General features: G+C 29.7%; 1 protein-coding gene across 1 annotated transcript; it reads left to right on the forward strand.

Annotated features, from left to right (window-relative positions):
* The first annotated feature begins 15,762 nt into the window (after positions 1-15,762).
* Positions 15,763-19,610, forward strand: LOC147072808 (uncharacterized). The gene is made up of 4 exons (XM_085945724.1): positions 15,763-15,891; positions 17,544-17,749; positions 19,241-19,351; positions 19,445-19,610. Exons 1-4 carry the CDS (start codon positions 15,763-15,765, stop codon positions 19,608-19,610), a joined length of 612 nt encoding a protein of 203 aa, XP_085801850.1.
* Positions 19,611-23,031: the final 3,421 nt, after the last annotated feature.

A 23,031-nucleotide genomic window follows, 5' to 3' on the forward strand; every position in this document is an offset into this window, starting at 1 on the left:
TAAAAATAATGTAAGGTTACCATATTATAATGTATTTTAAAATCGAGTTAAACTTGGTACAAGCCTTACTTGGTTTAAGCCCATTAAAAAGCAATAATTTAATTTTGAATACTATTTGCTCACCTGGAAAGTGAATAATGAATATTTCTGTAAAAACACTTGAGACAGAGAGAGCGTATTGTCAAAAATAATCGAAATGAATATTAATGCTTTTCTAGTTGTTGTACTTCTCTTTAAAAAAAATCAGCAAACTTTCTTCATTTATTTTTTCAAAGTTTGCTGACAGCGTGAATTATTCAAGAGCTTTCGAAAGTCCTGGAACTGGAAGTTTTTTGACGGGTTTTGTAAATAAAATGATTAAGCTTCGGGCTTAGAGTTTTAATTATACGAAAACGGAGAAACGTATTAAGAACATACTTCGAACATTCATTCGAGAAGTCAATATTAATAAACACCTTTTGAATTAATTTCAATGAGAAATTCTCCCAGAAATTTCTAGATCTGAATTTCTCAGAAAGAATTTACTAATAATTCTTCCTAAAAAAATTGTTCCCAAGAAATACTTAAAAGTATGTAAATTATATAATAGAAGTAAAAAAACCCATGATCTTTTGAAAGGATACGTAAAACTTTTATATCGTAGTAATCGATGATATAATATTTTTAAAATTTTATAAATAATAGGTACATATCTTGCTATGTATTATCTGAATAGTACTACACGGCCCAGTTGCAGTGTATAGAGTTTGTCAAAAAAATAGTCAGACTCATTATCCTGATATAGAAAAATTGTTTAGAATCGACTGTTAAAAGATACTGCAAATTATTATTTTTTTTACTTTTGCACAGCACGTTTTTTACCTTTACGTTAATTTATTCTATACGTTATCTAGATATTAATACATAGTCTTTTAATGAGATTAATAGCATAATTAAGCAGGAATAGAACGTATTTAAGCGCCAGAAAAATATCTTCAGAAGTAAAATATATACCACTAGTGTTTTGAATGTCAATCATGAAAATATGAATTTGTATGTACTTGTCAATTACATGCGTCGCTACTCTGACATCTTCTGGATTAAAATTATATCCTAACATTAGGCTTACTAGGTCACACATGGGTAACTGAAGCAAAACCAGTTTAGCTGGGAATATACAAGTTAAAAATAATTGTGCATTACATTAATTGTCTTCTATTTTCAGTGCACCGGAAGTAGGCGGCGCTAGTGACATCTATACAGCAGCGAGCAATTTGAAAAATTGCGCCGGAAATGGATGTCCCTTCTCGTTACTTGAATTAATTTTATCATACGACAGAGTATAAAAAACGCAAATAAACTTCAAAATACATATATTTATTTTTATCTACAACGTATCTACACTGTATAAGAAGATATAACCATTTTATTTTCAACATTGAAAAATTGTAATTTTTCAAATGAATAAGGTGTACAAAATTTCGTTATAATTTCCATTGTAATTAGGTCTATATAATTTTAACGTTTTCCTCGTATTTATGGTTGATGAAAAATGATAGACAGAAAGAAATATTAGTATTTTTTCATTGAATAATAATGAGAGACCATTTACTGAATATTGAAAGCAGTTATATATATAATTTACAATTTAAAAAATGATTCTGAAGTCAATTTATCGGTAAGTAGAACTTGGCCAACAGTCAACTTATACTTGTTCTATTCTCAGCGCCTGATTTATATATTTTACGTTTTAAACGAATTTTGCTCTTTAAGAACTTTTCTATCGTGTGTTTTTTTAACTATTAAATAATCCATCTGATTGGTTAAATTTGGTTAATATCGCAATTTAGTTGGGAAGTTGTTAATATCCATTAATACTACAATATTATGTTCTGGCCAATAGTTTAGTAATTTTATAATAATATTATTTTTCAAAGCTATTAACAGTACAATTAATTATTTAATAATGTGGTTGTGAAAGCAAATTTAATGTTGTATCTGAACACCTTAGTATGACAATAGTGTTTTTCAAATACTTTGGAATAAAAGATGATGGAGAGAATTCTATAGGTATTCAACTAATAGCCTATAACAACTCTTCATAATTTTATACATAGTATAAAATACTGTTGTTAAACATTAAACCAATGATTTATGTAATATTTAATTACAAATATTAAAACAGTAATTATTTGTACATCTTCATATTAAAAAAAAATAAAGGTTATTTATGAATTATAATTTTTATAATGTTATCATCATCATTCCCCTAAACTTACTTAAAAAATATTATGATTAATAAATCCAAACCTGGGAGGTACATACTTCATGGAAGTAAAAAAATATCGACTGGCATAGGAAATTCTCGTACTGAATTAGACATTCCGGAATGCTGAAGAAGTAAACAGTAAGCTGGGCTATGTGTACGTATTCCATGGAGATAAAATAAGACCAGTATGGTAAAAACCTTGGAGATGATGCTCGGCGAAAGTAACTGGAAAAAGTTGACGCTGGATCACTTTATGATAAAATAGTTTAAAAACTGGTGATATCTATATTAAAATTAAAATAAAATTTATTTCTCAAGTGTGATGTTTTATATTATATCATCAGCATGATCAATTTTCTATCTTACTGCGTAATACAGGCATGTCTTTAAGTAAGACGTGGTCTAGTATTCAGTAAAAAATTGGCAGTAATATACCGTACCCTTCTATCTTAATTTTTATCTTGAACAAACGTGTTATATTTGGCGTTACAATATTTGTACAAAGATAAAATCTATTCTCCTACTATGCAAAGATGTGAGCCTACTGTGCAATAGGAATATGAACTACGCCTCAGTTTGAAGTGAAAAAATTAGCATCTTCTTTTTCTTTCACTCCTGTGGTAGGGTATGAAATTTTCAATACGAATCAAGTGATACGATGAGGTCAAGCGAATTTCGCCATATGTAATTTTGATACGTCTTTCACGTAAAGTGATTAGAGAAATAAATTTATGAATTGTTATTGGTTTCCATTCAAAATCTAAATGAAATCATATTATATTACAATGATTAGATATATACGCTGTTTACATTTTATTTTGTATTATTACTGTGGGCCAAAGATGCGATCGAGCAAAATACATTCCACAATCGACGCGTTGGACAAGACTGGTGTAATATAATGTACAAATCTTGACATGAGAGGTTATTCTCTTATTGTTAATATTGTTATCTATTCATTTATTTAGCAATGAATATTGGCACGTAACTTACTATTCGGTCATTCAGTTATTGATTATTTCAGAATACAATACAGTAACCTGTTCAGAGTAAATAAAGAATTTTGAATGTCTATTATGTTGAAATTATGACCATTCATTAAATTTATTCATTTCACTATGCAACAATCATCATTTTTTTAAAAAACAGTTTACCATATTATACTCGAAGTATGAGCAATAACTAGCACTACTAAATTAATAGTTTCATGTTACGGTCTGACAATAATAGTGGAATTTGTATTTGAGCATAGCATGATAACAATTTAATTAAATGGCATGGGCCTTGTACGTGATACTTTCGTTATTTGAACGACTGAAATAAATGATTTCTTTTTAACATAAATATATTAAATGTTAATGATTATACTCAACAGAAATCTAGAAGATCATTCATTATAATAAACTATTTTTTATTCAACGAACAAGATACAAGATTTCAGAATATAACATTCTATATAATGAATATACATAATTTGAAAACATCTCATGCATATACACATTAGAAAAACATCGTTTTTGTAGAAAAAATACACTCGATGGGCTTGAACCTATATTAGCTGGATTCGTGATTTGATAAAATATACTGGTGCGAATCCAGCAGATACAGGTTCCAGTCCCGTCGAGTATCGTATTTTTTTTTTTTACAAAAACGATTTTACAACGTTTTTATTAGGTCGAATTCTTATTTGTCCGGTGGTTGTTTATCCGGTACAAATCTTGCAATCGATTTTTAACTAACTTCTCGACTAGCTAGACATTTGAAACTTTTAGAATATATCAGAACACGATGCCAATGCATTTTTTTATTAGTTTTAGCCATCTTTAAGCAGAATTGAATTCATTTTCAGTTAATTCTGTTTTGTATGGAAAGTTATTTTTAGAAAAATCCGTAAAAAGTAAAAGACTTTTATTGGTTGCTAAGGGGGTGGTCGTAGCAACAAAATTATTAATATATACGTGCATTACTATGCAAATCAAAATGAAATGTCAAAATGACATTTCAGTATTATTTCTATCAAGAAAAATTTTTTTTGATCGTTTAAGCCAGTCAAGTCGAGTTTATATTATGATTCAACAGAAAATTTAAAAACGTTGTACATAAAAAGTTCTTTTTTATCTTGTAATTATTTTCTAGTATGCATATACATGACATGTTTTCAAATTATGTGTGATCATTCATTAGTTTAGTGTTGGTGAGTATTATCCATTTTATATAGATAATGCATGAAAAATACCTGTTGTTGACAAATGTACTATTTCTTGTAAAACGTTTGTTTATATAGCCTACATGTTGTAAAAGATCATATTATGTTCATATAATGAACGAATACATAAAATAGTAACATTTTATTTCAGATCAATATAAGGCTAACTAACATATTTTTGAATGTATTTCTTAAAGCTCCGTAGATACCTACACAGTTTTGATAGGTAATTATTGTATTGAAAATACATTTTACTAGATAGAATCAATATACAAAAGTAATTAAAACTCTCAAAAAATTGTAGCCACTGCATACTGACATGTAAATATAAAATTAAAATAACACTATTTACACGGTATTTTGTAATACACACCTATGTGTCGTAATAATGTCAGACAGAAATTAAGTAAAGGTAACGTTACTATAAAATTAGTGTACATATTATTTATAATGTGTAACACTTAACACTTCTCCTCGGTCATGACCGAAGATCACGACAGTATAGCGTTAATTAATAGCAAACTTCACCTCGTGGAGCAGGCAAGACGTACTGTTTCAAATTACAAGTGCAAACAACCAGAGGCATTGCCGCTAAGGGGTTGGGCACGGAAACGTGTATACAAACATCACGAGTATTTTATCGGGCAGAAGTGAACGGGTCAATGTACTTGGGTAATATTGTATCAGCAAATTAAATTGATTTCAAACCACTTTAATTGATTAGTCATATCTCTGGCAGTGGTGTAGAGTGCCTTTTAGATGAAAATAAACAAGGGGTACCTGTCTAAAATGTGAATTGTATTTTTTTTTCTAAGGTCGATCAACACTAACAATTAATGTAACAATCATAGTTGTCATTCAATATTGGTATCAGGATTTGTATTTATTGCGGTTTACGTCCTCTTCTTTTCGGTCAATCTCTCACGGCTGAGGATCCTGACCACTTTAAAATTCCGTCATCTTCTGAGCGAACAAGACCTTTCACTCGTCTTAAGAGCATACTTCAATGAAATGGCAAATAATTTTCAGCAATAGGTGGGACGTAATTTTGCATGCGTTGCCAGTCGGAGAGCGATAGTCGACCTGTCAGAACGTCAATTTGTTTTGTGATGGCGTCGGACGAATAAATTTTTAAATCGTATAAATATGACTAAAGAATGTTACGTATTTACTCGAGAAACAAAACATGTCAATGAATATATTATTATTATTACTTAAATAACAGTAAACATAACATTAAATGGACGCATGTTGAATTTTTATGACAAATTATGTTTTGTTCGTCACGCGTCGTTTGAAAAATCTGCGCGTCGCGTAGTCACGATCGTTTTAGACCGTGCCTCAGCTGAAGTATAGCCTTAATCATCTGATTCTCTCAGAGTAGAGTGAAGGCTGCTCCTAGTAAGCTTCTTCACTCGCTTCTAGCGCACAGACGCTCTTCTTCTGCTTTGCCCTCTCTGGAGAATACCAAAAACTACCTGTATCTCCAAGTTATCCAGTCCACGCCGAACAAAATATTCAAAATAACTTTAGAATGCTTCTCAAACATATTTGTCGGTAGCCGTTTATGTATATCGGTTTTATCCTGTATTTAAACGGCTCTCGTGGTGCACTGCATAAGGCGCTGGCCTTTAGTCTGAGAGCTCCGGGTTTGATTACCGGTGAGGACACAATATATTTTGTCATTTTCTCAAAGCCTGGGTGTTTGTGATTATTTCACTTCTATTATTAAATACATTAAACTACAATACTGCATTGGACCTCTAGGCTCATTGGAGTATTAAAAAAATATATATGTGTATATAATATATTTCCTTTCTAAGTATAATCTGTAGTCCCTGGATGACCTAATACCCTGCGTATCCGGAAATTTGTACGTAAACAGTTCAACGTAGAACACTTATTCGTATGCCGCAGTACGTGAAACATGAGTTCGTGCAACATTTAATCAAATGACGAGTTCTTCGTTGAACATTTCACCGTGGAATACGTATTCTACAACATGTGGCGCTAGTTTGCTATTCCAATTAGATTCAATACGAATTTTATGAGATGTCTTTATTGGTTTTAAATAATTTAATGTTGAACTACATAAATATAATTACAATATGAAAGTATTTCTAATTTAGTTACCTACATATTTTCTTCCGTCTTTCCCATATACTCCGATGGTTTAAGTGTTATAATTTTACATGAATATTATATGTTACCGAAATAGCATTATTTACTTCAAAATTGTAAATAAAAAATATTATATTTCTTTACATTCGTAAAAGAAGTGGTTATGTCGATATGTCATTTTTTCCAGTACAAACGATTCTTGCCTTTCAAAGTCATTAATTGATAATTTAAATAATAATATGCACTATAGTTTTTTTATGTTGTTTTTAATACAAGTACAGTAGTAGTAGTATAGTCAATAACCACGTGATCAAGAATATGTTATTTACATTATGTAAGTATCATGATATGTTTTATTTTGTTAACTTTACTATATATTATGGTGGAACTGCATTGTTGTTGTTATATTATTTCTGTCGCTTTGGAATTTGTTTGATAAATATTGTTTTAAAAAAATGTATTCAGTTGAAAATGTCCCTCTGATGCGGACGAAACCGGTCCTAATTAAAAGTGGAATAAGTACTACAAAAAATGCGTTTTATTAAATTATAACAACAATATCATAATATGCATTAAAGTTTCTAACATAAACGAAACGCGCATTCAATATTGGCAATATTTGAAGTCACTAAACGGGCTTAGTATTTCTTGCGATGCTGGCTTCAAATTCTTGATCGATGGTGACTGGCTTTCGCATTTCTATCTTATTAATCAGTTATGTGGTATGACCTATAGATATTTAAAATGGGTACTGTTCGGTTATACGGAATAAAGAGGAAGAACATTTTGAAAATAGCCGATAAACTGGATTATTTGTAAGGTTAATCTAACCTAATCTAACCTGACCCAACCTAACCTAACCTAAACTAACCCAAATTAACAAATAATCCAGTATATCGGGTATTTTCAAAAGCTGTTTTCCGCTGTATTTCGTATAACCGAACAGTACCAAAAAATATATTAAGTAAATATATGAAAAATATTTTCTTAGGTATAAGTATAAATAAAACAAATTAAATGTTTCTCCTACACATAATTTTGCGTGCGGACAGTGGACTAATTGAATTAAAACTTATTGTAAGTAGGTATTATTGAAAATACAATACCTACTTTAATTTAAAAAAGTAAATGTTTTTACCTAGGTATATAGATAAATGCTGTTATTTAATTCATTTAGGATAATATCGATCTTTATATATGTAAAGTATGCAGTACCTACCAACATGTCCTAAATATAATTAAAAAATCAATAACTCATGTAGTGTTTTGAAATAAATCAATTACAAATCCGTTGTATTTTGGTGGAATCTTCTGAGACTGCATTTCATAAAAATGACAAAAGACGTATCCAGATGGTAATGATTTTGTATAGAAATTAGGGTCAGTTTATTGTGTAGGTATGTCCTTTAACTTTCACGTGCTTCTAGTATTGTGTGCACAAAAAATATTTGGCCACTGTAACATACCTAATATCCGGAGTTAGGGTTTATAAATAAATGTACCTACAGATATTTCACAGGCCCCCTACCTATCGCTAAAGATAAAGACAGTGTGATGCTCTTTTCCAAAAGGTGTACGCGGTAAAATTAATGTGTATATTTAGTGTTTTTGTATATTTGAATTCATCTATTTGTCTTTTTTTACTATTTGAGAGAATTTGTGTTGTGTTTAAATCACTTATCTGGTCGATTCGCCACGCTGGGCCCTTCCTGAGCTCGGGCCCCCAGGCTAGAGCCCTATCAGCCCTCCCTTTGTGGGAGCCATGTCCAGTGGTATCCAAAAAGTACAAAACGTCCGCAAGGTAGACCTAGAGGCCGCTGGATCGATGAAATGATCAAGTTCTGCGGAAGTACGTGGCAAAGCAACGCACAGGAACGAGAGAAGTGGAAGCAGCTTGAAGAGGCTTTCATCCAGCATTGGATAGATTCAGTCTGATGATGATGATTATCAAACTTAGGGTAGGTTTGTATGCTATATTTTAACAGCACCTATCTTGCTGCTGTTAAAATTTATTGCAACAATTACAAACACCTTATTGTAATAATTGTTACAATAAGTGTTGGTCTCACGTTGGATTAACACACATTAAAAAAACAACATGTATTTTTTATCCAGTCACGGGATTGAACCCACTTTTTATATGGAAGCGCTCTGCCAAGTCGGATACCATACCTGTATTATCAGGATATGCTAAAGTTAAAGTACCTATGTAGTAGTACCTATCTATAAAGTTGCAAAGATCAAGCATATCCAAAATAAATTCAATAAATGCAGTCATCTATATAAGTAGGTATATTTATTTTTAAGTTTGTATTTTCAATAATATCCATTTACAAAAAGTTTCAAACCAACATTGTCCATAATATTATTTTATAATAATCAAGAAAAATAATAAGAACACACATTATTTATAATACTATAATAAAATTTCAACATATTTGGTAGTTAATTAAAATAAAACGCAATAAGCCACATTAGACACATTTAAAAAAACAACGTGTACTTTGGTACATCCAAGGGATCGAACCCACTCTTCATAAACGACCGCTCCCCCAACTCGGGCACAAATATTTAAAATTAAAGTAGGTACTACGTACTTATCTATAAAAATCAATAATATCCTAAATGAATCAAACAACAGCATTTATCTACATAGATATGTACCTATATACATTTATTTTTTTAAATTAAAGTAGGTAAGTATTGCCATCTTTGTATTTTCAATAACGCCTACTTAAAAAAGGTTTCAAATCGTCATGTCCATTGTGCACACGCAAAATTTATGTGTATAAGAAACATTTGATCTGTTTTTATATACAAATATAAATATACATATTAATACAATAAGAGAGCATTTTTCACGTAATTTTTTTATTCAAATGTTTTGGTAAGATTATAGGATTCTGAATAAAACATTTGAAACCATAATATTCTAATAATAAAGATAATCTCCTAATATAATATTTTACCAATTACCACCAGTAAATAGCTGTTGATAATTTATAACATTAAAGTGCAATATTACTTACTAATATACCAATACTAGCTAATACTAATATATTACACAGGGAATTATAAATATAATATTATTTATTAATAATATTTAAAAAATATATCTATTTCGGTAACTGACAATACTAATGTCTAAATAAAACACTTAAAACAAAACCATCGTAATACAAGGAACACACATTAGAAAATAGGTAGGTAAGTAGATTATGAATACAATCACATCGTATAGGTATATTATTTATGTAGTTTCAACATTAAATTATTTAAAACCAATAAAGATATCTCATAGAATTCGTATTGAATCTAATTAGAACAGCAAACTAGCGTCGCATGTTGTAGAATACGTATTTCACGGTGAAATGTATTCCACGGTGAAATGTTCCACGAAGAACTCGTCATTTGATAAAATGTTATACGAACTCATGTTTCACGTACTGCGGCGCACGAATAAGTGTCCCACGAAGAGTGGCATACGTACAACTTACATGTAACCAATACTATGACCCTTTTTGGCCTAACCACTATTAAACCATAAACCAAAACTGGCAACTTTGCCAGTCGGCTTCTTCTTGGGATATGGCGACAGACTTTTGCATTTCTATCTTAATAATCTATTCTAAGGTATTTACAAAATATTTCAACTACCATTTTAGGGTAATCTAATATATAAAAATTAATATTTGTTTGTTTGTTTGTTTGTTTGTTCGTATAGTATGCACTGCCATTCGGTTAATCCGATTGCGATAAAACTTTATTAACTTATTGCTTGCACTTCCGTTAAGAGTATAGGCTATATCTTATACATAAAAATGAATGTCTGTCTGTCTGTATGCCTGTTTGTCTGTCTGTCTTTCTGTCTGTCCCGTATGTGTTTCTATACCATTCATCTGATTGCGATGAAATTTTGGTAAATGATTGTATGCACACCCGCAAAGGTTTCTGAATTAGAAAAACCATCTTCTTATACTTCTTCTTCATTATATCGTATGGTTCCTATACCATTCGTCCGATTGCGATGAAACCTTCTTCAGTTATTGTGGTAATACCCGCAAAGGTTTCTGAATAAGTAAAACTATCTTCTTCTTCTTCATCATTCTATCTTCTTTTATTTGTATGGTCCCTATACCATTCATCCGATTGCGATGAAACTTTCGTTAGTGGTTGTGCCAACACCTGCAAAGGTTTCTGAATTAGTACAACCATCTTCTTCTTCTTCTTCATTATATCTTATGGTTCCTATACTTTATACATTATTCGTATGGTTCATATACCATTCATCCGATTGCAATGAAACCTTCGTCAGTTGTTGTGGTAACACCCGCAAAGGTTTCTGAATAAGTACAACCATCTTCTTCTTCTTCTGCTTCTTCTTCATCATTCCATCTTCTTTAATTTGTATGGTCTCTATACCATTCATCCGATGGCGATGAAACTTTTGTTAGTGGTTGTGTCAACACCTACGAAGGTTTCTTAATTAGTACAACCATCGTCTTTTTCTTCTTCATTATATCTTATGGTTCCTATACTTTATACATTATCTAATATATAAAAAATAATATTTGTTTGTTTGTTCGTATTATATGCGCTGCCATACCGTTCATCCGATTGCGATAAAACTTTGTTAACTTATTGCTTGCACTTCCGCAAAGAGTATAGGCTATATCTTATATATACAAATGAATGTCTGTCTGTCTTTCTGTCTGTCCGGTATGCGTTCCTATACCATTCATCCGATTGCGATGAAATTTTGGTAAGTGGTTGTATGCATACCCTCAAAGGTTTCTGAATAAGTACAATCATCTTTTTCTTCTTCATCATCATTCTATCTTCTTTTATTTGTATGGTCGCTATACCATTCATCCGATTGCGATGAAACTATTGTTAGTGGTTGTGCCAACACCTGCAAAGGTTTCTGAATTAGTACAACTATCTTCGTCTTCTTCTTCCTTATATCTTCTTTTATTTGTATGGTTCCTATACCATTCATCCGATTGCGATGAAACCTTCGTCAGTTGTTGTGGTAACATTCGCAAAGGTTTCTAAATAAGTACAACCATCTTCTTCTTTTTCTTCTTCTTCATCATTCTATCTTCTTTTATTTGTATGGTCCCTATACTATTCATCTGATTGCGATGAAACTTTTGTTAGTGGTTGTGCCAACACCTGCAAAGGTTTCTGAATTAGTACAACCATCTTCTTCTTCTTCTTCATTATATCTTCTTTTATTCGTATGGTTCCTATACCATTCATCCGATTGCAATGAAACCTTCGTCAGTTTTTGTGGTAACACCCACAAAGGTTTCTGAATTAGTACAACCATCTTCTTTTATTTTATATTCTTCTATTCGTATGCATTTCTATTCCATTCATCTGATTGCAAAAAAACTTTCGTCAATAATTGTGCCAAAACCCGCAAAGGTTTCTGAATTAGAATAACCATCTCCATCTTCTTCTATTTTATCTTCTTCTATTCACAATGAAACTTTGGTGAGTTGTCGTGCGCATGCCCACGAAGATTTATGAATTAGAAAATCATCATCTTCTTCTATTCGTATGCGTTCCTATACCATTCATCCGATTGCGATGAAACTTTTGTCAGTTGTTGTGCGCACACCTGCAAAGGTTTCTAAATTGGTATTATATAAAATACAACGTTCATTGTTTGTTTGTTCCATGCAATTTTGATTTTTTTTACTACATATTAATAACAATAATAACGTTTGTATATTTTGGATTCGATTTTAATTTAGTGGTCTTTTGTTTGACCTTTACTCCTATTGGAATTATTTTTATATTGCCATATTGTATAACACAGATATTTTAATATTATAAAAATAATTACCTCTTATTATTTTTTAAATATCTAAGATAAATATAAGCACGAAGCGACCCTGTGCAAAGCCGGGTACTTCAGATAGTATAATATAAAATATAATGTTATACTATAAGTAAAATTAATAAAAATAACTTTGTTTCGAAACAATAATAATATAACTTTGTTGAATGAATAGTTTTTCATTTTATCTAGTTATTTTATTTATAAAGATCTAGTATTTTTTATAATCTAAAAATAAGGAGAAAGAAGATGCGTCTATGGAGTTCATTGGTAAAAAGGTTCACTTCTTCATAGTGAACGTGAGTCAACTTGACTGATATTGTTCGTGATATTTTACTGACATTTTCAAAAATGTTATATAGTCACAGGTGCTTCATATATTTACAGTCACCATTAGTGATCGCCAACTAGGCATATGATTATTATGGTAAATTAATAATAAAAAAAAAAAATAATTAAGTATTTTTAAATTGTCGCAACTTAATTTTACCTACGTGATAAGAAGAATAAAAAGATTTAATTAAAATTGTATTATTTAAGAATAATATTTTTCACAATAATTTAATATATTGAAGTAGGTATCTAATGAAGTTAATTGAAAAAGTGAAAATTAGAAATTGAAGGTATTTATAAAATTACATTAGAAGAAAAGAAAATAAGTAACAATATAATAAAAATCAGCACAAAAAGAAAGTATACTGCGGCACATACACCAAGTGAGCTAAGTAGATCATAAAAAAAAAAATGATAAAGCAACATCTACATGAATTCACCCCCAAGCAAGTGGAATACATCGATATTTGAAACTATTTGGTTAAACACAGTTGTTGCCCTCACAATTGGCATAAGCACTGTGAGGTTTGTAGTAATGTTACATTAGAAGATTAAAAAACTTACGGCCCCGATTTCTAGGATAGTTATCAGGAACACCCATGTCAATAGTACCAAGAATCTACTTTCTAATTTAAACTGTGTAGGTATATGATAGAAAAAAATAGTAAGATCTATTTTGATTTCTACACTACTATTATGTATGCATATCTATGAGAAAGTCGGTTGGGTAACACTTATATATACATGCTGTACATGGTATATTACATATGTTAATGTTTAACATCCAGACGATGGTAACGTATAACAATTTTATATCATAGTAATTCGTACCTATATTATTTTATATTTTAGCATTTCACTTATCTATGTATTCCCCAATACAACAGACCAAAATTTCCAATTGTGTTATAATAATATAGTGTATGATAAATAACATGCAAACTGATAATATATAATGTTTTATTTTTAGATTATTATAATCCTATGTCATGAGCATTTTTTGTTAGAATAAGTCTCAGTAAACTTAGTCAAAGCACACTCGAGAACGTAGAGTTGTCAGTGTTGAGTATCTGCTAATGAGACATCTGATACTGATCTGATGCTTCACAGAAAAACAAAGGGCCCTATAATACGCTTGATTAAGACAGAATGAGGTGCTGGGTGGGTTGATTTTAAGGAGTCCATGTTTGCGCAATGTTTTAACGTTTGATTCACGATGTGAATCCATACAAAACTTTCAATTAACCATGCCTTAACTACAAGTATTTAACAATTTATTTATTACAAGTTTTATACTATAGATTTCTCAAGAAGTAAATAAATCTGGAAAAGGGAGGCAAACTGGCTTATTAAAAAAGGCTAACTTTTTCCGTCGAGGGATATTTCATTAAAAATGCATTCGATTATTATAAATATTATTTGTTTTATTTATCTTTAGTACAAAACATAAACCCAATAGCCAATAACAATTTTCCATAAAAAAACTACCGAGGAGTGAAAATTATAACAAAAGAAAAAATATCAACGCTGATCCACTGATATGTTTTCTGATGTAAATGATCACTTTGTTAATATTATAATACATAATGTCCCGTGTAAATGTTTTTACAGATTTTATGGCAACCATAAATTATAACTTTTGAAAAGGTGACTTTTAATAAAAATGTTGTTTAACTCTGTAAATACCACTTCCCCCCTCTATCTGATCTCGTTAATATTTTCACACTGCAGCGTCTCATTTGTTCATTCAAAATTCCGGTAAGTTTTTGCTTCTTCAAGTTACATACAAAAATCTAATCATAAAACTTGTCTACATTAATAATAAAGTAGCAACTCGTGTACTAAATAAAGTGGTTACCTGTTATATTATTAAATATATATAATATATCATATACAAGTGCTTATATTAAAACCTTTTACATGCAAGTTCGGAAATGTAAGTTGAAATAAAATAAAAGCTTTTTATAATTACATACTTTATTTACCAGATAAATTATTTTCATCAAAACGAGCTGTTCAGTAAATCAAAAATACAGTAATATAGTGAATAATATTTTTCTTTTTTGTCGATCGTGTTCCGTTGTAATAAGATCATATTATGGGCCTCCACCGAGTCGAGGTTTGTATAAAGAGATTTTTGTTTTTTTATGAGAAATGGATGTTAGCCACTTCCTCAACAAGTAAGATCCATACAAACACGAATTGGAACCCAGGTTTCGAACCTGAGACCCACGACGTTATAAACTCTTGCGTAAGCTGCTTGGCTGTCGTGGATATAAGCGAGAATATTAATATACAATTTATAGTATTAATATGTATTTTATGTATTGGCATTTTATTGTATTTAATAAGTGTAAAAGTTCATTGTTAACATCATTTACAATGGTAATTTATTTAACCAGACGAAATAAGTCTCGATTATTAAATGATATGTTATCTATATTAAATACTTATACATACTTAACTTTGTTAAATAAATTCACTTATTACTGTGACCTAAATTGCTGCCATGTGCAGAAAATATTATGCAACATACATATTATTAGAATATTACACAATATACGAAATATATAGTGAACATATACATTATTTTGAAATAAAAACCGCAGAAACATATCATTCAAAATCCTAAATCCCAATATTCAATTTTGTATAATTTAGTAGTTACTGAATATTTTTTTAAAATCAAAAATATGTCGTATGATAAACATGTTTTTAGGTTGAATCTTGAATCCACTTAGTAGGTATACCTACATATTTTCAAAGATTATTTATATTTTTAGGTATTTCTTACGTCTTACAAATTATATGTTCAATAATAAATCCTAAATTCCTAAATATTGTATATAACTCGTTAATTAAAACATATTTAAATAATGGTACCCATGTTAATAAATTTATTTAAGATGTAATCTATTTTTAAACCATTTCAGAAATTAGCTTCTAAGTCTACAGGAGTTGGGAGTTGGGAAAATGAATTCTACTAATTGGATTGGCTTGATTATAATGACATTAGCTTGCTTGCTAGACTTTGCAGATTCACAAGACGATGTTGACCAAAGCCACGAAAGCTATTCCAAAAGTCTTTCGAGAAGAAAACGTTACGTCACGTTTCCAGAAGGTGCGAGTTTCTCTGTGAGTGCATTTTCAATACTTACCTACTTTAAAACATCTTAATATCATCGAGTCTGCAGCTTATTTTCAACAGAGGGATGACACCTAAGACCAATATTGTCTCTTAATGAGGTTTAATCAATTCACTGATAGACGAAGGCCTCTTCAAGATAATTCCCTTGCCTTGCGTTGCTAAGTACTGATTTTTCGATCTAATATCAATCTCTATATTTTAAATGTTTTTAATTACTCTCAAGTAACACAAATGGTCTAGATTTGTCTACATATTATTTAAATCATATATCCAAAATCCAGACCATTTTTATTTATAGTTTTTAGCGATATCTATTACAACGCCATCCATTGTTAATTTTCTTATTTTATCATCTCGTTTTCAGTCCTTTCATGTTATGTCATTAATGTACCTTACCGTACATTGCTATACTAAGTCTCTGGATCTTTTTTACTGAAGAAAACACCTGTTGCACAATGCGAGGTCACTTTTAAAGATATTACTGAAGCGGCCAAAAGCACTTTGCGAAAAATTTTGTCAGTACACGTTCGTTTATTGCTACATGTTGTCTTAGATAAATGCAGTTCTTCATTTGTTCGTGTTAAATGTTATTGATGAGAATATCTTTTCGGAGAAAAAAAACAGTTTAACATTTGTTTTGATACATATTTATTTTGCAGCTAAATTTACTACTTACCTACTTCAGGATTTCCTATATTCTGCATAGTGATATTCCGAGTACCTCCAAAAACTCCATACTTTAAACAATTATTTAACATCTAATATATTAACTTATACAAAAGTACATGCATTTGAGATGGATATACCTGCTGTTTTTTACTTATTTTCTAAGTCAATCTTCACTGAAAGAAATTCATAATACCACCCCATATAATTTTACTCTCAATATTTGTGAAAAGTCATTACATTCTTATATTACGACAATTCACTATTTAAAATGGATACACGCAAAGATTTTTTTAAATCCGATATACATAATATAGACAGATCCTTAGTGCCCAGCCGAAAAAATTATCGACTCCATGGAATTTGCTGAAGTTATACTATTCCCATTTCTCCTCCACCCCAAGCAACGCATGACCTCTTATCTACAAGACATATCACTACAGCTACCATTTTTTAAAAAAATCTTAGATCCATGTGGTCTTCTCCATTTTATCTTCCTCAATTACTTTTTAAATAAGTTGCTAAGATGAGAAAAAAATCTTTAATTGTAAACAAATTTAAAATTAACAATATTATATTTATAAGGTAGCATCAGAAGTATCTAATAATAAGATGCAGTAATGGGATATTTATGATCACACAGTTTGAATATATTCATGTAAATAATTGAATCTTCTATTTCTAAGTATTGAAATTACAATATGAGAAGCTATAGAATATAATGAGTATATTTAAGTAAAGTAAAGTATATACCATTTCTTCGTATCATTATTTTATATTGAATAAACTTGTATAAGCTTACTCATAATAAGGTATAATTATATTTACATCTTATTGATTAAATAATTATTCATCCAATTATTCCAAAAAAAATTGCTATGAAACTCAATGAAGTCACGTTTTGGAGAAAAATGAAAGATTCAGAAATATTTTTTAATTTAAGCCTATTTAAAATGTTTATTATATTTTTTAGATGGCCGCCTGTTTAACAGTGGGAGTACTTGGACAACCATTACCTGGTATTTTTACATGGGGCTTAAATTGGGGCATAGCCTATGAGTTGCCAAACGAAACTCAGTCAATTGAATCCTTCAAGAGGTTACGAAAATTACCTAGACCGGTAGTGGCGAGACGATTTAGGAGAGACTTTTATTCGAAAATGGAATTAGTCATGAACGAGTGAGTAGTGATTTAAAAAAAGTTCTTAATTACTAATGACATTATTATGGTGAATAATAATTGTTGCCATATAATTTTCTAAATACTGCCAACTCCGCGACTGGCGCGTTTGGAGTACTTGGCCATTAGATATAATTAACCTGTTATTTAAATTTGGTAATTAAAAGGTAATTAGAAGGTCAGCAGTGATTGTGTTAAATTACTTAAAATAGTTATATGCTACATTTGATTCTCGGACCAAATGAATGCAGTACATTAAAATTTCTAAAAATTAATAATTACAATTAGAGTTCCACATTTTTTGATTAAATGGATTATGGACCTTCAGACTCCACAAGAGCACAATATATAGATCAATACGCTCTTTAAAACGTGAATATTTTGAGATGACTGCGACTAATGACGTGTTAGTGTTTCTATCTTTTTATATCCGAGTTATAATATGCGGTCTAAAAAATATAGTATTTCGGCAAAAAAACATAGTACGCGTTGTATATGGTTGCGGAACTAGTAATTTTGGGATTCCTCTTAAATTAAGAATCTATTTTTCATATGCGTATATGAGCACTTATATTGGTTGCATACTTTACACTTAAGTCAAAATGGATTGTCACTCATGAAAATATTATTCAAGTGCAATGGCAAATATGCCCGAGTCAGTTTGGTCTTGCGAGCAATGTCAACATACGAATAGCTAAAATTTAAGTTGACTGAGATAAAAGCAAAAGAGCACTATACAATAATTTTAAAATATAGCTCTAAGTAACCTTCCTTAGGCCCATATTCACCTTATCCACCATATACCACCTTATACCAGACCTTATCAATAATGATTTTTTTTTAAATTAGCTGTTTCTTTTATTCAACGAGATTTAATATTTAAGAATATAATATTCTAATTATTGAACATAAATAATTTTGAAAAACACTTCTGAAAAAATATATTATAACAAATAAAAAAAATCTTTTTTAAAAAAGTAAGCCACTCGGCTGGAATCGAACCAGCATCTCGTGGGTTTACGCCTCTTCCACGCATTATCCTTTATGCTACAAAGCAACGTACTAACCGCGACAAACTTTAATTTTTGGCCTTTTTAATACCTGCTCATCAGCGCTCTTCGAAATCAACCTATTTTGGCAATCGGTTTTTGTTTATTAAATCAAAGTAGGTACCTACTACTTTAATTACTAACCGACGTCACGGCTTCACCAATATTTTTATGATGTACCTAACTTGAACTTGCTAATAATTTTTAATTAACTATTTCTTTTATTCAACGAATAATTAACAAGATTTAAGAATGTACCATTCTAATTATTGAACAAAAATAATTTTGAAAAACACTTACAGTTACATCATAAAAATATTGGTGGCTTACTTTTATCAAAAAGATTTTTCTATTGCTTATAATATATTTTCTCAGAAGTGTTTTTCAAAATTATCTATGTTCAATAATGATTAAGACTGTAATAATTTATCCTTTTTTTCAGCATGGGCTACAATGGAAGAGAATGCATTCTGAGGTCGCTGTGTGAGGCTGCACAACACTTACTTCCAAATGGTGGAAGTATGGTAGAGGAACTCTTCAGGACAATATTTACGTAGGAAAACAACTTTATTCACAATCACATTTGGTCTTTTCTTATTTTGTGTTTATGATATTATTGTAATGAATTTTTTGATTTATTTTTCAGTTTACCTTTAGCAAGAGTTGTAATGTCCGAACCAGATGAACATGTGCTGTATGATCATGCACATAGAAGTGGTTTACGAGGAATCGATTGTCATATCAGGTTCAATAGGTGTCCATTTTCTCTACTGGATTTAGCGCTTGGGCACTATACACCGTCCAGCAAATAAAAATAAAAATGATATATATTATATTATTATATATCGATATAATATACCTATGAATTTCATTTCTATAATTAAAGTATATAATATATGACTTACATCGTAATTTTTTATGCATTTTATTTATTTTATTTTTGGTAACTACCACTTTCTTATTTAAATTGAGCAAAAAATAAGTAATAGTTTGATTAATATATAAATAAAAATATAATATTAATGCAGTTTTTAAATGTTTAACTAAACGTAATGTTTTCAATAAGTTCATCAAATTTAATATGCACTCAAGCAGTAGTATGATACCTATCAGCGTATGGTAGATCGTGTCCGGATATTTGTACGTATGCAGTTCGCCATATCATACTTCACAGTGAAATGGTGTATTGGAAATATATGGTCGGATATTAAAGACCTTTCAACCTCTTTGGGTCGTATAGTACTGAGATAAAATTCATGTCTAAATTAATAAAAGACGGTTCTTGTCGGTTTACATGAAGCCAATGGTCAACAAATTTTGAAAATGGCCGATATACTGGGTTATTTGTTAGGTCAGGTTAAGTTAGATTAGGTTTTTATTCTTGAATTCATGAATTTTGTCAAAATCGGCTATGAAAATTGGCGTGGTTCCCGCTTGACTTCCTGTAAATCGACTTGTTCCTAAACACTTACAAAATACGTAATAAAAACTACCGAAATATAAGGAAAAGACAGTAGAAAATAGGTATGTAAATAAATTAGAAATACAAATTATCATATTTCATATCGGTGCTATAGAGATAGATACCAATCATGTATGACGGCATTTATCTAGCGGTTATTCACTCGCCAAGCAATTACCATATCGCGTACTTTTGTCTGCTTCCTTATCCATTGGTTTATTTTGTGATCTTTACGCGTTTTTGCCCAATTTTCACCATTCAATGCCACGTTGCGCTAGTCGTAATTCTTGGATTTCTATTAGATTAGTGTTAATATTTTATGTGCAAACGTGAGCATTCGTTGCACACATTGGTTGAACACTTTGCGCTGAATATACGATGGGAGGTTACTTTTGAAGATGCCATTCAGACACTTAAATGCAATTTGATTCTGCGAGAAATCTCAATATACTAGTAGTTAACATTTAAGCTGACTGAGCTTAACACTTGCAAAGGTAAATAAATCGAAAATATGGATCTTATGGCATGGTATAAAATTTAAATTCATTAGAATATGGCTCTAAGTAACCCTCCGCAGGATCATATTGACATATGAAATAGGATGTTGGGTCACTGGGCACCGTCAATTGATATTTGTTTCCCAAAATAGACGTAGTTCTTGACCGGCTCGATTTGAGTGGCATTGATAAGGATTGCAGCAAGCAGTTTATCATTATATAATATTATGTATTAAGGTGTATAGGGTTAAACAAAAAGACTTGTTATTATTAACGCATAACATTTAATTCATAGTTTATTTATTTTACAATACATTCTATAATAATTATAATAAACAATAGTGTAAGTGCTTATTCCCTCCAATAAAAATTATGAATTAAATATCTAAATTAAACTTTCATTACGATTATAATTAATATGAAATTATTACCTATAAACCTTAACATAGTAATGCATATTCCAATGTCACAGTATTTCTTATGATGCGTTATTACATAAGGTATATTATATAAATGGGATATTATTGTTTTTTTCATTAAATTTTCACTTAGAATAATATGGTAATCTAGTTAAATACTAATATATTACAATTTATATATAACATTTTATATATTAGAGTGGTGTTTGCCAGTGAATATCATTTTTTCTACGTGCCGCAAGGAAGTCGATACCGAAAAAGTATATGCGATTTTTTTCTAATTATTTAGAAACTGTACCTAAATTTTATTCTACACTTCTAAACTAAACCATACCATATCAATTCTCTGAACTTTATTATCGGTTTTTTTATTTTATTAATCAATTCCACAACTGTAAAATTATTTGTTGAACGAAACTATTGATAATAGATAATATTGGATTTAAAATTGAGATACATATTGTCATATTGTACGACTCAAGAATCTACTTCAATAAAAAAACAATTAATCGGAAAACTTAAGTATTATTTAATTATTTGAAGATTGACGATTTATTCAAATCTATAATAATATTAATAAATAAGTATTGGGAACATGAATTCAATTATTTAAAAATTTATTCACAAATTAATAATTGATTTTGATCAAGTGCATTTATTGGTTTCCTTTAAATTTATATATTTCGGCAAAAATAGCCTGGTTAAGTGCTATAAACGATGGTTTATATAAATTGACATGAATAATTTAAAATTTTATATTGGAAAATAAGTAGGTATCTGGCTAAATAATTGCAAATTATATTATCATTGGAAAACTTAAGTTAAAAAGAATAACTTAATTAAAAACAGTGTTGAAAAAAATATCATAAGGGGTAATTTTAAAAAAATCCACCTTATCACACAGAATTCTCGGTACCGTACCACCTACCGCCTGCAGTAGTTATAATGATTGTTAAAAAACGAAAAAATGTTTGTACAATTACAATCATAATAATAATGTAATAATAATATTTTTATGTTAACAGTAAGTATAGGTTTAATAGAGGTTTAATTAACAATGATTGGTTACTTAATAATAAGAAATTTAGTGTATATAAATATATATATCTAACAATTATAATCTTTAATTATTCACAATCATATTTTTTTTTTAACAAAGTTGACATTTTGAATTTAAGTAGTTTTTGATAACAATCGATGTTTAGCTTGATTCTAAAAAAAATCTGTTCGTAAAAAAAGAATAATTTACTTATGCATAAATTAATCACTTAAATTTATAAAAAAACGTAAGGGATTATATTAAAACAAAATTATTACATTTTGATAGATATTAAAGGTTTTAAAACGCGTTAAAAATGTGTTATAAAAATAACAAAAGTCGAGTGTTCTAATGTATTCAATCATTTTGAAATCTATTCGTAATTTCCGGTTTAAAATCAATAATCATCTATCAAATTAAATAATAAATATTGTCAGCTAAAGCATTGACTGCTTGAGAACAAAGGTTACAAAGCGAAAGGGCATTATTTGTACGTTTTTTTTTGTTAAGAAATCGTAGAACTACAGTCGTTTCCTACATAAATTAACCAGATAAGCGCACTTGTATGTATTACCGTTACTCAAAATACTATTAAAAAAGTATTGTTTTTTAGTATAACGTTAGAAAAGTTATTGCGTTTAACGTAGGTCACCAAGGATGTAGTGCAAAATGCAACCGTATTTAATAATATATGTAGGTATATTTATACGGTAATCTTGTACAACATTTATTATAGATGCGTTGAATGCATTTTAAAAATCGGGATTATACATAAAGACTATGAAATCCCATATAATTATTTTGTACTATTATTTT

Source organism: Rhyacophila brunnea, unplaced genomic scaffold (genome assembly GCF_057557595.1).
Source record: "Rhyacophila brunnea isolate RB1 unplaced genomic scaffold, BYU_Rbru_1.0 scaffold_19, whole genome shotgun sequence".
Lineage (NCBI taxonomy): Eukaryota > Metazoa > Arthropoda > Insecta > Trichoptera > Rhyacophilidae > Rhyacophila > Rhyacophila brunnea.